Raw genomic sequence first — 20,978 nt, forward strand, 5'->3', positions numbered from 1 at the left:
AGGGTCGTTCCACCAAGTGTAACTTGGTCAACAGACTATAGTAAGTGCCTATGAAGTGCTAAATTAAGTAACAGGGTTAACTATTTATTCTTAAATCAGCCTTAAATCCCCTTGTGACATGGGGAATGGAAGCTTGTTTTGTTGACATGGTGGAATGGAAGCTTGTTTTGTTGACAGGGGAAATGGAAGCTTGTTTTGTTGACAGGGGGAATGGAAGCTTGTTTTGTTGACAGGGTGGAATGGAAGCTTGTTTTGTTGACAGGGGAAATGGAAGCTTGTTTTGTTGACAGGGGGAATGGAAGCTTGTTTTGTTGACAGGGTGGAATGGAAGCTTGTTTTGTTGACAGGGGAAATGGAAGCTTGTTTTGTTGACAGGGGGAATGGAAGCTTGTTTTGTTGACAGGGGGAATGGAAGCTCGTTTTGTTGACAGGAGGAATGGAAGCTTGTTTTGTTGACAGGGAATGGAAGCTTATTTTGTTAACAGGGGGAACGGAACCTTGTTTTGTTGACAGGGGGAACGGAAGCTTATTTTGTTAACAGGGGGAACGGAAGCTTATTTTGTTGACAGGGGGAACGGAACCATGTTTTGTTGACAGGGGGAACGGAACCTTGTTTTGTTGACAGGGGGAACGGAAGCTTGTTTTGTTGACAGGGGGAACGGAACCTTGTTTTGTTGACAGGGGGAACGGAAGCTTATTTTGTTAACAGGGGGAATGGAACCTTGTTTTGTTGACAGGGGGAACGGAAGCTTATTTTGTTAACAGGGGGAACGGAACCTTGTTTTGTTGACAGGGGGAACGGAACCTTGTTTTGTTGACAGGGGTAATGGAAGCTTGTTTTGTTGACAGGGGGAACGGAAGCTTGTTTTGTTGACAGGGGGAATGGAAGCTTGTTTTGTTAACAGGGGGAACGGAACCTTGTTTTGTTGACAGGGGGAACGGAACCTTGTTTTGTTGACAGGGGTAATGGAAGCTTGTTTTGTTGACAGGGGGAACGGAACCTTGTTTTGTTGACAGGGGGAACGGAAGCTTATTTTGTTAACAGGGGGAATGGAACCTTGTTTTGTTGACACGGGGAACGGAAGCTTATTTTGTTAACAGGGGGAACGGAACCTTGTTTTGTTGACAGGGGGAACGGAACCTTGTTTTGTTGACAGGGGTAATGGAAGCTTGTTTTGTTGACAGGGGGAACGGAACCTTGTTTTGTTGACAGGGGGAACGGAAGCTTATTTTGTTAACAGGGGGAACGGAACCTTGTTTTGTTGACAGGGGGAACGGAACCTTGTTTTGTTGACAGGGGGAATGGAAGCTTGTTTTGTTCCTTTGACTAGCTAGGGCTTTACAATGGTGATAAAAATTGGGAGACATTTTGGGGTTAAATGGGTTGAAATCGTCCTAGAAGTGACACGTCAAAATGCTGAATTGTAGCACTTTAGCAAGCCTTTATATTTAATTTTTGGGGGGATTTATTGAATTTTCCATGGCTGTTTACACAACCACCTGAAGAACCCAGTTCTGTTTTTCCCCCATATCCAATCTTTTTTTCTGACTGTCCACACTCAGTTTTACATGTGACCCATATCAGATTTGTGCATTCATGATGTAGCCTCTGTAGTAGCACACAGATGCAATGCTCATTTCCTGTCACTGTAACTTCAAATTTTGACCGTGGTTGTCATAGTAATGGCAGGTCATGAACAAACACTTCAGAGCAAAATAAAAACCAGATTTGAGCGTCAGACCGAGGTCACATGTAGAGCCGAATTGTATCAGGATTGAGATCCAAATAATTGTCAGAAGATAGAGGGGAGAGGAATCAGCTAACTTCCTACATTTCAACACATTTTGCCATGGTGCAGAGACATTTTACAGTTTTATAATGCTATTCTACACATTTTGCCATGGTGCAGAGACATTTTACAGTTTTATAATGCTATTCTACACATTTTGCCATGGTGCAGAGACATTTTACAGTTTTATAATGCTATTCTACACATTTTGCCATGGTGCAGAGACATTTTACAGTTTTATAATGCTATTCTACACATTTTGCCATGGTGCAGAGACATTTTGCAGTTTTATAATGCTATTCTACACATTTTGCCATGGTGCAGAGACATTTTGCAGTTTTATAATGCTATTCTACACATTTTGCCATGGTGCAGAGACATTTTGCAGTTTTATAATGCTATTCTACACATTTTGCCATGGTGCAGAGACATTTTACAGTTTTATAATGCTATTCTACACATTTTGTCATGGTGCAGAGACATTTTACAGTTTTATAATGCTATTCTACACATTTTGCCATGGTGCAGAGACATTTTGCAGTTTTATAATGCTATTCTACACATTTTGTCATGAGGCTAAAATAAAATGTTGCAGTTTTAAAGCTAATTTCCTGCAATTCTACATTTTTTGCTCTCACACGCTATCTAGGGGCCCCCGACCTCCACGTCTATCCGTCCCTGCTTGTGTGTGTGTCAGATATGGACATTTCTGGATATTTTGTGCCGCAGTGCATTTTCAGGAAGGATGTACGACACCAGGCAAGTTTCACAATGAACAATACTTGATTTGGAAAAGGGTAGGCAGCACTAATTCTGATTCATTGACAAATGGCATTTATTCTTTATTAGTCAGTCTCCACGACAAATACAATAAAAATTGTAAAAATAAAAATAAAATTGTTTAGAAGAAGCGGTGTGCATATTATTAAATCGAAAATGACTTTTCATGGCACCGACTACAATCCAACAGATTCATTCCCCACTAAAGCTGTTATATCAAAAAACGGTTTAATTGTTTATAATGCATACAACAGTCACCTTAGTTTAATAATCATGACAGTCTTAAACTGGAGTGAAATAGAGTGTCAGATTTCTCTCCCTTCCACAGGGATAAACAAGTTCCTGAGAGAAGTTACAGTATACTTGACATTAATTTAAACAATGTTGTAGTTAACATGAATAAATGCATTAATCAATTAGGCTACATTTTATTGTCTGTAATAAAGGTATTATTGTGCAGCTAGGATGAACATACAATACAACACGGAGACACTGTAAAGTCTTTCCAATAATAAACAGACCTCATAAACATGATCACATGATTCTCCTTCTGGTTAAGATACTGGATATCAGCTGATACAGAACAGATATAGAGTACATTCTGAAATTAATGAATAGTCATGATTAGAAATTACAGATTACATAACAGAATTAACTACCATATTACCTTCAATAATGCTCAGATTACTAAACCTGCATATAAAATATATAAATGCAGATCTGGACTAATAATGGCCAGGTATTTGTTATTGTCAACAGTCTCCACAAACTGATGTCTTTACAGTCCTTTGTTGAGGGGAAGGAAAGATTGACTGACCATAACAATCATTTGTTTATTTTGTGTCTGCCCTCATAGGTGCTCTGGCAGTCATATTTTCATTGTGAATTGAGCTGAATTGACAGAATTCTGAAGAAAGGTTCATTTCCTCTGACACTTTTGCATCAACGTTGACCAGTTCAGACTGGGAGGCAGTGCATCTCCACCTCCTTTTGACACAAATGAAAATGCTCAATAGAATAACAATCAGCATCATCACCAGTAGAACTGAGAGGGTGGATAGGTGAACTCTCTCTGCCCCAGACTCCCAACTGACATCCAGCTTGTTAGTGTTGCAACCGAGGACAGATGATTTTTACTTCCTACGCGCTTCAGCGGTCCTGTTCTGTGAGCTTGTGTGGCCTACCGCTTTGCGGCTGAGCCGTTGTTGCTCCTAAACGGCTCCACTTCACAATAACAGCACTTACATTTGACCGGGGCAGCTCTAGCAGGGCAGAAATTTTACGAACTGACTTGTTGTAAAGGTGGTAACCTATGACAGTGCCACATTGAAAGTCACTGAGCTCTTCAGTAAGGCCATTCTACTGAAAATGTTTGTCTATGGAGATTGCATGGCTGTGTGCTCGATTTTATACACCTGTCAGCAAGGGGTGTGGCTGAAATAGCTGAAACCACTAATTTGAAGGTGTGTCCACATACTTTTTGTATATAGTGTACATATCGGTCAGGGAAAAGTGACTAGGCAACAGGATAGATAATAAACAGTAGCATCAGTGTATGTCATGAGTCAAAAGAGTTAGTGAATAAAGGGTCAATGCAGATAGTCCAGGTAGCTATTTGGTTAACTATTTATTAGTCTTATGGCTTGAGGGTAGAAGCTGTTCAGGCTTGGTGCATCGGTGCCGCTTGCCGTGCGCTAGCAGAGAATCGTCTGACTTGAGTGGTTGCAGACTTTGACAATTTTTAGGGCCTCTGTCTGTCTTGATTGTCTAACCACAGTCATGTTGCATGTTGCGTGCATGGCAAAAGTCTGGTCAGATGACACTGTAAATTAGATACCAAAACTTTCAGTGAATTCCTTAGACCTGAGTGTGTGTGTCCGACTGTGACGTGCATGAGCCTAATTCAGCCCCTCTCCCTGTTTTCCTACCACCTGTCCAGCCGTCTTCACACACACACACACACACACACACACATATACACACACTCCTCCCCGTCTCCTCTCAGAATGTGTGCATGAATGTGAATTTTTAACCTTCTGAACACAATTTACAATCCAAACAAACTTCTATAAGAGGCTAAGTAAGATGTGAAGCACTTTGCCAAGAAAATGACTGACTGTTGCCTTTAAATCAACGAAACAGAAAAAGGAAGGGAAAGTCTTGGGGCCACTCTGGACTTGAATAGAATTGTGGAAAAGATCAGTTTCCCAGAAATACTTCTGGCCAAATATTAACCACCATTAGGTATTGTATCCACTCTGACTCAGTCGGGACATGCTTTGGAATGGAGACTTTGACCCTTTTAGTTTAGGTTGTTTGTGCTTTTCGATGGATTTTACAGTAGCCATCTTTTGTTTTAAATGGCAGGGTGACATTAAATGATCTATGAATTATTTTACCATAAGTTAAAACAGCAGTTGATATAAAAGCTCTTTGACTGCTTAAAAGTACAAGCAAATTGTCACACCGTGATCTGTTTCACCTGTCTTTGTGCTTATCTCTTCCCCCCACCAGGTGTCTCCCATCTCCACTCATTATCCTGTGTATTTATACCTGCGTTTTCTGTGTCTGTTTTCAGTTCGTCTTGTCCCGTCAAGTCCTACCAGCATGTTCCCGTGTTTCCTGTGCTCTAGTTTTTCTTAGTCTTCCCAGTTCTGACCTTTCTGCCTGTCCTGACCCTGATCCTGCCCGCTGTCCTGTACCTGCCTGACTCTGATTTGGATTATGAACCTTTGCCTGCCTTGACCTACCTTTTGCCTGCCTCTTGAACTATAATAAACTCTGAGACTCTATCCACCTCCTGTGTCTGCATCTGGGTCTTAGCCTGCGTCCTGATACAAATACAGTATATTGTACGTCTTGCTTTAGTCCCTATAACTTTACAACCCTAGACTTTTATAATAGACTTTTCAACAACTAAGTAGTGCCTTACTCTTGTAATTTATTCAGGATGTAGAGTGGTAGAAAACAGACAGTCTAGCATAGTTAGGGTTGCAAAATTCCAGTAACTATCACTGAATTCCCAGGTTTTCCTAGCTATTCTCTCCTGATTCCTGGATTACTGGAAAACCTGGGAATTTTGGGAAAGTTATCAGGATTTTTCAACCCCATGCAGAGCCAAGACAAGATAAAATAAACAATTTCAATGTCAGGGAAACTCTTCTCTGACTGCAGCAGAATCCTTGTTTATCATTCTAAAGTATTGTTGCTAGAAGCAGTGTTATATTCCATAATGTTGTAACTATGTGTTTTGGGACCTGACATCTAAAAACTATAGATGTTTAAACCCTCCTGTGACTTTGGGTTTTCATCCTATTGACTTACTGAGTGACATCTTTATGGTGCAAAATACTGTAGGTAAAATCTGTGCAAAAGTACTGTAAAATGCATTATAATCTGGCAGTATAATTTAATTTGACACTTTTCTTGTACAATGTGCGTTATTAAAAGGTGATTATTTAACTAGAGTTTGATAAACTGAGCGATGCAGAAATAGTGGCCTTTTATTTTGCACATTGCTGATGAAGTGTCAAACTAAACCACACTGTCTGATTATAATGAAATATATAGATGTTTTTGCAAAGATCTATAGTATCTGTCCAGTCATATGGTCCATCACATTAGATGTTATATAGTATCTGTCCAGTCATATGGTCCATCACATTAGATGTTATATAGTATCTGTCCAGTCATATGGTCCATCACATTAGATGTTCTCTAGTATCTGTCCAGTCATATGGTCCATCACATTAGATGTTCTCTAGTATCTATGTGACTTTGTCAAAGCAACAAAATAACTAGGGCTTTACAATGATGGTAAGAATTGTGAAACATTTTGGGATTAAGTGGGTTGAAATCTTTGTAGAAGTGACACATGGTTGATGGAGGGACATTTCAAAATGCTGAATTTTAACACTTTTCCATGGCTATGTTTACACAACCACCTGAATAATCCAATTCAGTTTTTTTACCCATATCTAATCTTGTTTTCTGACTGTTCACACTCAGTTTTACATGTGACCCATGTCAGATTTGCACATTCATGATGTAGCCTCTGTAGTAGCACACAGATGCAATGCTCATTTCCTGTCACTGTTCCTTCATATTTTGGGGTGGTTGTCATGGTAATGGCAGGTCATGTGCAAACACTTCAGAGCAAAACAAATCTGATTTGAGTGTCCAGACTGGGGTCATAACTTTGTACATTTCAACACATTTTGTCATGGTGCATTTTGTCAATGCTACTCTACACATTTTGTGATGAGGCTAAAATAAAAAGTTGCCGTTTTAAAGCTAATTTCCTGCAATTCTACACTTTTAGCTATCATCTATCATGCTATCTAGGGGCTGCCCGCATAGGTGCTCTGGCAGTCATATTTTCATTGTGAATTGAGCTGAATTAACAAAGGTACATCAGTGTCCCAAAAATGTATTAGGTCTCAGAATCTGAAGACAGGTTAATTTCCTCTGACACGTTTGCATCAACGTTGGCAAGTTTAGACTGGAAGGCAGTGTTACTCCTCCTCCTTTTGACACAAATGAAAATACCCAATAGAATAACAATCAGCAGCATCACCAGTAGAACTGAGAGGGTGGATAGGTGAACTCTCTCTGCCCCAGACTCCCAACTGACATCCAGCTTGTTGTCCAGACTGAGGTGAGAGGCAGTACAGGTGTAGTTGTGTCTCTTCTTTAGCTCCTCAGTACTGACCTCCAGACTCTTCCTCAGCTGGTAGGTCCCATCTCCACTAGGCAGCACCTGCCCCCCTGTCAGCTCCTGTTCTGTCACTGGCTGGCCGTCTCTCAGCAGGGTCAGGTTGATGTGGCGGGGGTAGAAACCAAACGCCAGGCAGCTCACCTGGAGCCCTACAGAAACCTCTTTCTTTATCAACCTGAGTCTGGGAGGAACTTTACGCATCACAACGTTCTTCTCTCTCTTCAGGAATTTCTTCAGTGTTCTGATGCAAATGGGAATGTAAACATTCTCCCAAAGTGTCCTTTCATATGCTTGCATTATGCCATCCCATCCTAGTAGTAGTATCCCAGCATCGTATGTAAAATGTGTCATGTTGTAATATAATGCATAATCTGCAGAAATGCCATTGGTAGTGTCCTTAGACATGACCAAGGCTGGTTCGCCATTGTCCAACATCTCACATCCAGCCAATTTTTGCTGAACTTGAACACCTTCCATGAGATTAAAGTGGTGCTTTAGTTTAAATAATCTGTCTATCATGCTCTGGTACATATCTACAAATACATGAGCTCCGTCCTGAGCTTCATCATCCTCGGTTTTGTCTGTGATGTGTTGTCCCCTGTAGATAAAGTTTTCCATGTTGGAGTCATAGTAAGCCACTTGAACATCATCCAACATCACCACAACCGTAAACTCAGGGAAAGGCGTCTCTCCGCTTATATATGTTGCAAGTGCCCACAGAGAATGTGATCCTGAACCTGGGAGAGGAGTGATATTATACACAATTATGGCCATTTTACATGTTATAACATAAAATATAAATATAGATTAGCCAAATTGTTTTACCTGAGCATAACCCACTAATCAGCCTAATCTGTTATTTTCGATTTTGTCATGATGGAGGACTGATTGGGCTCATTGCTTCTAGTTGAAGAAGAAAAACGAGATGGTCATATTCCATAAAGAAAATAAAAGCCCCATTCGTGGTCTTCTTAAATTAAACTAGTTTAAGACCGTATAGAAGAGAGGAACTCAAACTTTTATTCCATAGGCTGGGATCCGCACTACACAGCTGTGGCAAGAGCGCATTTTCACTGGCTGTCCACTGGGGCATATTCATTACGTCAATTCTGTTGCAAAAAAATACTTAAATGGAACGAAACGGGAGGGACCTACCTGAATTTGTCCAATAGAAATCTCGTTTTTCTCTGTTAGCTTCCGTTTGATTCTTAAACTGTAAACGGTTTCCGTAAAGAATACACCCTTGGTCGAAAAAACAATGATTGATAGTCGGCTTAAACTTCTTAAATTAAACCATTATTGGGTAAAAATGTACATATAGATTTGTGAACAGCCATCAACAACAACCGCACCGTTCGAAATCATGAAGTTGTGCAACTGACTAGATATGCCCTTTCCCTTCACAATCCGTAAGGCGCAAATAAATTAGAGCGCAGCAGTGTGATTCACATCATCAATGCGCCATGTAGCCTAGATATCAATAATACGTGGTATCAGTATAGCCCGTAGGCTACACTCAACCCTATACACAGTTGACATTTGACATTAAAGAAAGTAAAATCCTTACCTGCGTTGGCAATGGTGTAAAACGACAGAACAAGCAAAAAGACAGACAGTTTGCCCATGATTTTGATAGTGTAGCAAGAAGTGAGTCCGACAGACTTTGCCTTCCACTTAGTCAACTGTGTAGGAAGAAGTGAGTCTGTCAGACTTTCCCCTTCACTTAGCCAACTGCGTAACATATTTTTTGTATAGAGCGTGCATGCTTTGTAGCCAAATATATTTATAACTAATCCAAGATAGGTCACTTGTGTCTTCTTCTTCTACGGTATATTGGCGATCATAATTGAATGTGCATTCAGCCACATACTATATGGGATGGAAACAGGATTCCCCCAAAGACGAACAAAAAACGAACAAAAAATAAACTAAATCAAACAACTTTTCAGTTAAAATAAATAAATAAAACAGATATGATCCCTACACAGGCTCAAGGGGAACCTGGAAGGGTTCAACAAAATCCACCTTTTTAACAAACACGGTATCTTTTGTCTGGCAGCAAACATTTACTACAGACTGTATTGTATCCACTACCATATCTTCACTAGAATCTGGCAGTGAATCTCCACATAGGAGATTTGATTGACCGCTCTAACTTTTGCCACCTCAATCTCCTTCACCCTTACATGGCACTCCAGGAACTCGGGATCATGATCCCCACCAGAATTGAAATACCGTCGTCCTTCTACACACCGTTCTTCAGTATACTCCGTCCGTCTGTACACACTTGAATCATGGCCAAATCCTTTACAATTCTTACACTGCAGTGGTGTGAGTACGTATCTTACTAAGCAAGCTTCACATGCATAGGTTTTTGCTCTTTTTCTAAAAACAACAGAACCGACAGACTTTCCTATTTTTCTCCATTCACCCAGCAGGTCAGACGCCGGGCACCAACCATATCAGGCATTCTCTTCAGGTATTTAACCTGAAAATCAATCGTCACACTCTGTCACCACCGATAAATCCACTATAATTGAGAATATCAATAAGCATTTTTCTATGGCTGGCCATGCTTTCCACCTGGCCACGCTTACCCCGGTCAACAGCACTGCACCCCCCACAGCAACTCGCCCAAGCCTCCCCATTTCTCCTTCTCCCAAATCTAGTCAGCTGATGTTCTGAAAGAGCTGCAAAATCTGGACCCCCACAAATCAGCCCGGCTAGACAATCTGGACCCTCTCTTTCTAAAATTATCTGCCGAAATTGTTGCAATCCCTATTACTAGCCTGTTCAACCTCTCTTTCGTGTCGTCTGAGATTCCCAAAGATTGGAAAGCTGCCGCGGTCATCCCCCTCTTCAAAGGGGGGGACACTCTTGACACAAACTGCTACAGACCTATATCTATCCTACCCTGCCTTTCTAAGGTCTTCGAAAGCCAAGGTAACAAACAGATCACCGACCATTTCGAATCCCACCGTACCTTCTCCACTATGCAATCTGGTTTCAGAGCTGGTCCTGGGTGCACCTCAGCCACGCTCAAGGTTCTAAACGATATCTTAACCGCCATTGATAAGAAACAATACTGTGCAGCCGTATTCATTGACCTGGCCAAGGCTTTCGACTCTGTCAATCACAACATCCTCATCGGCAGACTCAACAGCCTTGGTTTCTCAAATGATTGCCTCGCCTGGTTCACCAACTACTTCTCCGACAGAGTTCAGTGTGTCAAATCTGAGGGCCTGTTGTCCGGGCCTCTGGCAGTCTCTATGGGGGTGCCACAGGGTTCAATTCTTGGGCCGATTCTCTTCTCTGTATATATCAATGATGTCGCTCTTGCTGCTGGTGAGTCTCTGATCCACCTCTACGCAGACGACACCATTCTGTATACTTCTGGCCCTTCTTTGGACACTGTGTTAACAACCCTCCAAACGAGCTTCAATGCCATACAACTCTCCTTCCGTGGCCTCCAACTGCTCTTAAATACAAGTAAAACTAAATGCATGCTCTTCAACCGATCGCTGCCTGCACCTGCCTGCCCGTCCAGCATCACTACTCTGGACGGTTCTGACTTAGAATATGTGGACAACATGTGGACAACTACAAATACCTAATACCTGTCTGGTTAGACTGTAAACTCTCCTTCCAGACTCACATAAAACATCTGTCACGCTCGTCTTCCTCCTCATCTGAGGAGGAGAAGTTTGAAGGATCGGAGGACCAATATGCAGCGTGGTAAGTGTTCATCTTGAATTTAATAAACACAGAGAACACTTGACGAAACTATAAAAAACAATAAACGACGAACGTGAAGCTAATCAATAATAGTGCTGACACAAAAACACTAACACATAGACAATCACCCACAACCCACAATGACAAAACAGGCTACCTAAATATGGTTCCCAATCAGAGACAACGACTAACACCTGCCTCTGATTGAGAACCATATCAGGCCAAACACAGAAACAGAAAAACTAGACATACAACATAGAATGCCCACTCAGATCACACCCTGACCAAAACATACAAAGCAAACTATGGTCAGGGCGTGACAACATCTCCAATCCAAAGTTAAATCTAGAATTGGCTTCCTATTTCGCAAACAAAGCATCCTTCACTCATGCTGCCAAACATACCCTCGTAAAACTGACCATCTTACCAATCCTCGACTTTGGCGATGTCATTTACAAAATAGCCTCCAACACTCTACTCAGCAAATTGGATGCAGTCTATCACAGTGCCATCCGTTTTGTCACCAAAGCCCCATATACTACCCACGACTGTGACCAGTATGCTCTCGTTGGCTGGCCCTCGCTTCATACTCGTCGCCAAACCCACTGGCTCCAGGTCATCTACAAGACTCTGCTAGGTAAAGTATCTCCTTATCTCTGCTCGCTGGTCAACATAGTTGCACCCACCCATAGCACGCGTTCCAGCAGGTATATCTCACTTGTCACCCACAAAGCCAATTCCTCCTTTGGCCGCCTCTCCTTCCAGTTCTCTGCTGCCAATGACTGGAACGAACTACAAAAATCTCTGAAACTGGAAACACTTATCTCCCTCACTAGCTTTAAGCACCAGCTGTCAGAGCAGCTCACAGATCACTGCACCTGTACATAGCCCATCTATAAATAGCCCAAACAACTACCTTTTCCCCTACTGTATTTATTTATTTTGCTCCTTTGCACCCCAGTATTTCTACTTTGCACACTCATCTACTGTCAAATCTACCATTCCATTGCTATATTGTATTTACTTCGCCACCATGGCCTATTTATTGCCTTTACCTCCCTTATCTCTCCTCATTTGCTCACATTGTATATAGACTTACTTTTCTACTGTATTATTGACTGTATGTTTGTTTTACGCCATGTGTAACTCTGTGTTGTTGTATGTGTCAAACTGCTTTGCTTTATCTTGGCCAGGTCGCAGTTGTAAATGAGAACTTGTTCTCAACTTGCCTACCTGGTTAAATAAAGGTGGGGGGGGAAAAAAAAAAAAACTTGAGATGACTCCTTTGACAGGTGGTCTACTACTAGGTTCAAAACACAAAACTTCTGTTGTCTGGATTCTTTTGAGGCCCACTGCAATCTTCCTCTGCTTATCAGAAATACAATTAATCAAAATAAGACCACTCCTGGTCACTCTGACAGACTCCACATTTCCAAGTGCATGCTTCACCATTTTTGACACCTCTAACGGGTTTCCCACATATGCATCCTTGCTCAATAAACGCATCCCAACAAGAAGCGATTCATTATCATTTACACGTATCCTCCACTCCAGTTTTTTGTTCCAGTTTTCGATACTACTATAGTCCGTTCAGAACATTAGTCTTCACCAAATGTACTCGACGCGCTGCTTAATTCAAACTCAGCATCCACTTCCGCCATCTTTCCTCCTCTGATCATTCATCTGTGTCATTTACAGTGGGAGCAAATTAAGCATACTTGGCAGAACAAGCAAGGACGTGGGCAAAGCCAAGCACTAGCTAGCGAGATTCTATTGGCATATTGTAGCATGTGTTTGCATATTTCCGTGATGGAACACCTCCTCCGTGAAGTGTGCATGCACTCCTAAACAACACAATTTTCTGAAACTTTGGCAAAGCGTCAAGTCAATAAAACTTAGTGCACTGTCGGCCCAGTTTCACCTAGTTCCATCCTGTCTCACTACCTACGACTGTCTTCTTCTTTTTCATGTAACCCTTCACAGGTCGGAATTGCACATTTTGGTCACAAAAAAAAATATATATATATAGGGAAAAGGTGAATGGGAAAATCTTAAATTGCACCACGATCTAACCCTGCACCTTTCCCCAAAAACCTACCAGCCCATCCCACTACTTTGGCCCTAAACGATCCTACACCAGGCCATCGGCCGGATATGATGTAACCTCTCTCAACTTCCTGTAGATCTTCTGCACTGATGTCTCTCACACCCAAATACTTCTCTGCTGCTGCAACTACCACATATATCTGCTGTGACTTCCGCTCCATCATTACAGTGCAGATGATCCCTATGGCTATAAACGCAAGAAATCCAACCTTACTGAAAGTCATCCTCTCTGGATCTCTCTCTTCAGACCTACTCACAGGGAGTCACCCAGTCAACTCACTCACCCTTGGTCTATCCCCTGCTCTCTTCACTGCCTCAGCATAGGACATGTACTGCCTCACTCGAATTCAGGCAATCTCAACCTGTCTCTCTCTCTCACAGGGCACTTCAGGTCCCCAGCTGCATGGCACCCCCACAGTTGACATACAGCGCTTTCTCTTTCGCAACTGTACACTCCCTCTGACTATGGCCTCCTGGACATTTCTCACAGCGTGGCGATCTCCCTTCTACACACTGTTGCAACAAGTATGAATCCTTGACACCTAAAACATCAAAGTGGATTTTAAACATAGGTCCTCACAGAATAGCAAATATAATCTAACCTGACCGTATAAAGGTAAAAACACTGTGTCAAAGCTCAATCCCAATTCTCAAAACTTTCTCACTGAATCAACCATTCCCAGTGTGTCCTTTACCCAGCTTGACACAACGTGTGGCTCGGCCAAAAAGCAGGAATCCACTCTTTCCAAAAACATCACTCCTACCGGTCCAAAATCATCTCTGGTAGAATTCTCAGGACAAATGTTGGAAGTCTCCAATACACCTGTCGCCACAGGTAGGCCCACTTGATCCTGTGGTGGCTCAAGGAGAGCATGAAGACCAATAAGTCATATTTGTTGGTGTGTATTAGGAAGACGAAGGTATGTAATCAAGAGGCAGGAGATGAATCTCTGATCTTAACGGTACCATTCTTTCCCTTTCTTGTCATTGCACCTCCTTCCGGTCTCTGACCCACAGCTGGACTTGCTCTCACTACCATATTTGGTGCTGAGAAAACTTTCTTATTTTTCTTCTATAGTATTATGGCGGTCTGCAAACAAACGTTAGAAGTGCATCTTCTTCTTCTTTGAGGTTTTATGGCAGCCTACAACCTACTGGTCTATTGCCGACACCTACTGTACGGGGTGGGGAAACAAAAATGTTTCATTGCGGGAAAGGTAGGGAAAAACCCAGACATCATACAAAAATATAAAAAAACATCCCACTTCAGTCACAATTCAAATCACATCCCTACACAGGCTCAGAGGCCTGTGAGGATGGAGCATTCATTAACAGGACTCCTTGTCTCTGCTGTAAAGTCCCTGAGTCTTAAAAAACTTTCAGCTGCACACAACGATGCCTATTTTCTCAGATTTCCTCTCTGTTGGTGCTGTGCAGTTGATAACCAATGCAATAAACACTACCATGTCCACCTTCTTTACATGCAACATGTCAAGATCCCTCTGTTGACAAGGAATATTCTCTGGTGTCTCTACTCCTACTACCATTACTTCATCAACTCTCCTTTCTTCCACTCCACACCACCTCAGGACAGGAGACATGCTGGACAGCCCTTATTCTCACCACCTCAGGATAGGAGACATGCTGGACAGCCCTTATTCTCACCACCTCAGGACAGGAGACATGCTGGACAGCCCTTATTCTCACCACCTCAGGATAGGAGACATGCTGGACAGCCCTTATTCTCACCACCTCAGGACAGGAGACATGCTGGACAGCCCTTATTCTCACCACCTCAGGACAGGAGACATGCTGGACAGCCCTTATTCTCACCACCTCAGGACAGGAGACATGCTGGACAGCCCTCATTCTCACCACCTCAGGACAGGAGACATGCTGGACAGCCCTTATTCTTACCACCTCAGGACAGGAGACATGCTGGACAGCCCTTATCCTCACCACCTCAGGACAGGAGACATGCTGCACAGCCCTTATTCTCACCACCTCAGGACAGGAGACATGCTGCACAGCCCTTATTCTCACCACCTCAGGACAGGAGACATGCTGCACAGCCCTTATTCTCACCACCTCAGGACAGGAGACATGCTGGACAGCCCTTATTCTCACCACCTCAGGACAGGAGACATGCTGCACAGCCCTTATTATCACCACCTCAGGACAGGAGACATGCTGGACAGCCCTTATTCTCACCACCTCAGGACAGGAGACATGCTGGACAGCCCTTATTCTCACCACCTCAGGACAGGAGACATGCTGGACAGCCCTTATTCTCACCACCTCAGGACAGGAGACATGCTGGACAGCCCTCATTCTTGCCACCTCCGTCTCCTTCATCCTATCAGGACACTTCAGGCACATGTTCACCACCACAATTGCAGCATTTAGGCTCAGCTGGCATACGATACTCCTGCCGTCTACATACACTTGACACATGGTTAAATCATTTGCATTTATCACACTGCACAGGTTTAGGTATGAAGGCTCTCACACGGTATATTGTAAAACCCAAATACACCAGAGAAGGGAGAGACTCTTCTCCTTAAATACTTCCATTCATTTTTTCAACTGGTACCGGGGAACCTACAGACAAATCGTGTGAGGCCTGTGGGCGTCCTCGAGCCAAACAACAGACATGTACGTATTAGTGTGTCGTCCAAACGGTTCGGACGCTACAGACAGAAGTTGGCAGATCGGCTGTACCGACTTCAGATGAGGGGGGCAAACCTCATGGCTTTGTTTTTGCTCTGACATGCACTGTCAACTGAGGGACCTTATAGAGACAGGTGTGTGCCTTTCCAAATCATCTCTAATCAATTGAATTTACCACAGGTGGACTCCACTCAAGTTATAGAAACATCTCAAGGATGATCAATGGAAACAGGATGCACCTGAGCTCAATTTTGAGTCTCATAGCAAAGGGTCTGAATACTTATGTAAATAAGGCATTTCTGTTTTTTGTTTTTTTATCCAGTTGCACAAATGTCTAAACCTGTTTTTGCTTTGTCATTATCGAGTATTGTGTGTAGATTAATGAGGATTTATTTAATCCATTTAGAATAAGGCTGTAATGTAACATAATGTGGAAAAGGTGAACGGGTCTGAATATTTTCCGAATGCACTGTACATATTAATCAGTGGAGGCTCCTCAGAGGAGGACCATCCTCCTCAGTGAATTTCATGAAAATAAACATGTTAAAAACATTTAAAAAGTTACTAAATATAATCACGTCACCAAATAATTGGTTAAAATACACTATTTTGCAATGAAGGTCTAGCGTAGTTTCAATAGCACTCTGTAGGGTAGCGCCATGGTGTAGCCAGAGGACAGCTAGCTTCCGTCCTCCTCTGGGTACATTGACTTCAATGCAAAACCTTGGAGGCTCATGCTTCTCACCCCTTCCATAAACTTACACATTGATTATGACAGCTTCCGGAGGACGTCCTCCAACCTATCAGAGCTCCTGCAGCATGAACTGACATGTTGTCCACCCAATCAAAGGATCAGAGAATGAATCTAGTACTGAAAGCAAAAGCTACAGCTAGCTAGCACTGCAGTGCATAAAATGTGGTGAGTAGTTGACTCAAAGAGAGAGCTAGACAATAGTTTAACAATTTTGAAAAAATGAATTTCTTACAAAATGAAGGAGAAGCAAGAGCGATAGAGAGATTGTATTTTTTTCACTTTCAGTTTCACTTAGTTAGCAAATGCGTCTAACTAGTTTAGTCTACTGAAATACCCTGGTCAAACAGAGGGATGCTATGTTAGCTAGCTGGCTATGTCTATTGAACACAACACTGGAAATCTTCCAAGACAAGGTAAGCTTTTGGTTTTACTAATTTATTGCCACCGGGCCTGTGGTGTAAGTGCTAAACTGCTTACTGACTGTACACTGTAACATTAATGCATGATTGTAGCGGTTTACTAACATGTTAGTTCTATTAGCTATGTTGACTATGACGTTACTTTAGCTAATATGGTGACAACGATGTAGGCTGTGTAGTGGTTATGATATGGTTTGGCTTGGAAAAGTTTTTGCGCCTGGTCACATACAGCTGATTCATTGTGCATTAAAGTCCACAAGCGAAGGGAAAAGGTGAGAGGAGGAGAGCGCATAGATGCGAGAAGGACTACAACGTGGCTGCTATGAAAGGGAACTGTGTTTACGCGTGATCAGAGGTCTATTCATTCCGTTGATTATGTTGAAAAACGTTTCTTAAACGGAAGCGAACAGAACAAAACGGATAAACATAAATGAATTTGTTCAATAGAAACTTTTGTTTGCTACTGTTGGACTGTTGGACTAGTGATTACTCCCTCTATCAGCTAGATGCAGGCAAGAGTGTGCAAGGCACAGTCTGTCTATGTGTCACTGTCTGTCACCTCATTTTTCTCTCGACCTTTGTCCCCACAGTTGTACATTTCATTCAAAGGTCGAGAGAAAAATTAGGTTGTAGCAACCTCATGATGGGTATAGGGAATATTTGAGTATCATGTAGTAGCCTAAACCTTTCACTTTTATATTGAACTGGGTGAATGGAATATGAATAACAGTCATCCAATATAATGTAATAGAAACAAGGCCATGCTCATGAAAAAAAATGGTCCTCCCACATCGTAAACGGCACTGATATTAATATTAATATTTGTTGTAATTTGATTTTTCAGGGGGTGCTGCAGCACCCATACTTCCTGCAGCTATGGAGACACTAAAGCCATCCCCAAAATATACTGACCTCATACACATTATCACATGATTCTCCTTCTGGTTAAGATAGGGGCTATCAGCTAATAGAGCACAGATATAGCGTACATTGTGAAATGAATTAATAGTCATGATTAGAAATTATAGAATGCATAACACATATAACTACCAGATTACCTTTGTTAATGCACAGCATGCCAAACCAGCATGTAAAATAAACTTAGCAAAAAAAGAAACGTCCCTTTTTCAGGACCCTGTCTTTCAAAGATAATTCGTAAAAATCCAAATAACTTCCCAGATCTTCATTGTAAAGGGTTTAAACACTGTTTCCCATGCTTGTTCAATGAACCATAAACAATTAATGAACATGCACCTGTGGAACGGTCGTTAAGACACTAACAGCTTACAGACAGTAGGCAATTAAGGTCACAGTTATGAAAACTTAGGACGCTAAAGAGGCCTTTCTACTGACTCTGAAAAACACCAAAAGAAAGATGCCCAGGGTCCCTGCTCATCTGCGTGAACGTGCCTTAGGCATGCTGCAAGGAGGCATGAGGACTGCAGATATGGCCAGGGCAATAATTGCAATGTCCGTACTGTGAGACGCCGAGAGAGGCTGGACTGGAGGCTTGTAGGCCTGTTGTAAGGCAGGTCCTCACCAAACATCACCGGCAACAGCGTTGCCTATGGGCACAATCCCACCGTCGCTGGACCGGACAGGACTGGCAGAAAGTGCTTTTCACTGACGAGTCGTAGTTTTGTCTCACCAGGGGTGATGGTCGGATTCGCGTTTATCGTTGAAGGAATGAACGTTACACCGAGGCCTGTACTCTGGAGCGGGATTGATTTGGAGGTGGAGGGTCCGTCATGGTCTGGGGCCGTGTGTCACAGCATCACCGGACTGAGCTTGTTGTCATTGCAGGCAATCTCAATGCTGTGGAGACAGGGAAGACATCCTCCTCCCTCATGTGGTACCCTTCCTGCAGGCTCATCCTGACATGACCCTCCAGCATGACAACGCCACCAGCCATACTGCTCGTTCTGTGCGTGATATCCTGCAAGACAGGAATGTCAGTGTTCTGCCATGGCCAGCGAAGAGCCCGGATCTCAATCCCATTGAGCACGTCTGGGACCTGTTGGATCGGAGGGTGAGGGCTAGGGCCATTCCCCCCAGAAACGTCCGGGAACTTGCAGTTGCCTTGGTGGAAGAGTGGGGTAACATCGCACAGCAAGAACTGGCAAATCTGGTGCAGCCCATGAGGAGGAGATGCACTGCAGTACTTAATGCAGCTGGTGGCCACACCAGATACTGACTGTTACTTTTGATTTTGACCACCCCTTTGTTCAGGGACATATTATTCAATTTCTGTTAGTCACATGTCTGTGGAACTTGTTCAGTTTATGTTTCAGTTGTTGAATCTTATGTTCATACAAAAATGTACACATGTTAAGTTTGCTGAAAATAAACGTAGTTGACAGTGAGAGGACGTTTATTTTTTTGCTGAATTTAAATAAATGCAGATTTGGACGAATGCCCAGATATTTATAATTGTTAACCTGTCTAGCCCCAGCGTTCCGCTAGCGGAACTCCTCCCACATTCCACTGAAAAGGCAGAGCGCGAAATTCAAAAAATATTTTTGAGAAATATTTAACTTTCACACATTAACAAGTCCAATATAGCAAATGAAAGATAAACATCTTGTGAATCCAGTCAACATGTCCTATTTTTAAAATGTTTTACAGCGAAAACACCACGTATATTTATGTTAGCTCACCACCAAATACAAAAAAGCACAGACATTTCTTTCACAGCACAGGTAGCATGCACAAAACCAACCTAACTAACCAAGAACCAACCAAACTAACCAAGAAACAACTTCATCAGATGACAGTCTTATAACATGTTACACAATAAATCTATGTTTTGTTCGAAAAATGTGCATATTTGAGCTATAAATCAGTTTTACATTGCAGCTACCATCACAGCTACTGTCAAAAATAGCACCGAAGCAGCCAGAGTAATTATAGAGACCAACGTGGAATACCTAAATACTCATCATAAAACATTTCTGAAAAATGCATGGTGTACAGCAAATGAAAGACAAGCATCTTGTGAATCCAGCCAATATTTCAGATTTTTAAGTGTTTTACAGCGAAAACACAATATAGCATTATATTAGCTTACCACAATAGCCAGAAACACAAGCCATTTACCAGCAGCAAAAGTTAGCGATCGTAACAAACCAGCAAAAGATATATAATTTTTGACTAACCTTGATAAGCTTCATCAGATGACAGTCCTATAACATCAGGTTATACATACACTTATGTTTTGTTCGAAAATGTGCATATTTAGAGCTGAAATCAGTGGTTATACATTGTGCTAACGTAGCATCTTTTTCCCAGAATGTGCGGATATTTTTCTAAAACTCACCTATTCTGACCAAATAACTATTCATAAACATGACAAAAAAATACATGTTGTATAGGAAATTATAGATACACTAGTTCTTAATGCAATCGCCGTGTTAGAATTCTAAAAATAACTTCATTACGACATCCAGCTTACGTTATAGCGAGAACGTGCCCAAAATCTGGGCGCTACCTAATAGTACACATGTTCGACAGATATATGAAATAGCATCATAAAATGGGTCCTACTTTTGATGATCTTCCATCAGAATGTTGTACAAGGGGTCCTTTGTCGGGAACAATCGTTGTCTGGTTTTAAAATGGCCTTTTTCCCTCGCGAATTAGCAAGCAAAACTAGCCAAGTGGCGCTAAGCTGTCCATCTTCACCAAACGCAAAGAACGCAACACGTCTAACGTCCCGAAAAAATTTCAATAATCGAATAAAACTATATTGAAAAAACATACTTTACGATGATATCTTCACATTTATCAAATAAAATCAAAGCCGGAGATATAAGACGTCTATAACGATTGCTTTTCAGAAGCCAATACTGGTGACCTTTATGCGCTTCCTGAACAAACGAATTCTGGGGTCATGTCATTCCAAGCTGTCTCTTTTGACCATAGAAAGAGATTGAGACCCCATTTCACCTCTCACAGCCTATTGACATCTAGTGGAAGGCGTATGAAGTGCATGTATAGTCACAAATCTC

The 20,978-nt window shown here is 42.1% G+C and overlaps 1 protein-coding gene and 1 long non-coding RNA gene across 2 annotated transcripts; one reads left to right on the forward strand and one right to left on the reverse strand.

Annotated features, from left to right (window-relative positions):
• Nucleotides 1-2,438: 2,438 nt before the first annotated feature.
• Nucleotides 2,439-5,366, forward strand: LOC139562876 (uncharacterized). Its single transcript, XR_011672457.1, has 2 exons — nucleotides 2,439-2,549; nucleotides 5,149-5,366. It is a non-coding gene; the product is annotated as an uncharacterized lncRNA (long non-coding RNA).
• A 1,503-nt stretch (nucleotides 5,367-6,869) lies between these two features.
• Nucleotides 6,870-9,042, reverse strand: LOC139562872 (major histocompatibility complex class I-related gene protein-like). Its single transcript, XM_071380990.1, has 2 exons — nucleotides 8,855-9,042; nucleotides 6,870-8,024 (listed from the first exon to the last, which is right to left on the reverse strand). Exons 1-2 carry the CDS (start codon nucleotides 9,027-9,029, stop codon nucleotides 7,003-7,005), a joined length of 1,197 nt encoding a protein of 398 aa, XP_071237091.1. The 5' UTR covers nucleotides 9,030-9,042; the 3' UTR covers nucleotides 6,870-7,002.
• Nucleotides 9,043-20,978: the final 11,936 nt, after the last annotated feature.

Source organism: Salvelinus alpinus, chromosome 33 (assembly GCF_045679555.1).
Source record: "Salvelinus alpinus chromosome 33, SLU_Salpinus.1, whole genome shotgun sequence".
Classification (NCBI taxonomy): Eukaryota; Metazoa; Chordata; class Actinopteri; order Salmoniformes; family Salmonidae; genus Salvelinus; species Salvelinus alpinus.

Coding starts and splice junctions, on each gene's coding strand:
- LOC139562872 (XM_071380990.1), bottom strand. CDS start 9,029: ATGTTACGCAGTTGGCTAAGTGAAGGGGAAAGTCTGACAGACTCACTT. Junction 8,025..8,854: donor TTACACCATTGCCAACGCAG/GTAAGGATTTTA, acceptor CTCCTCTCCCAG/GTTCAGGATCACATTCTCTG.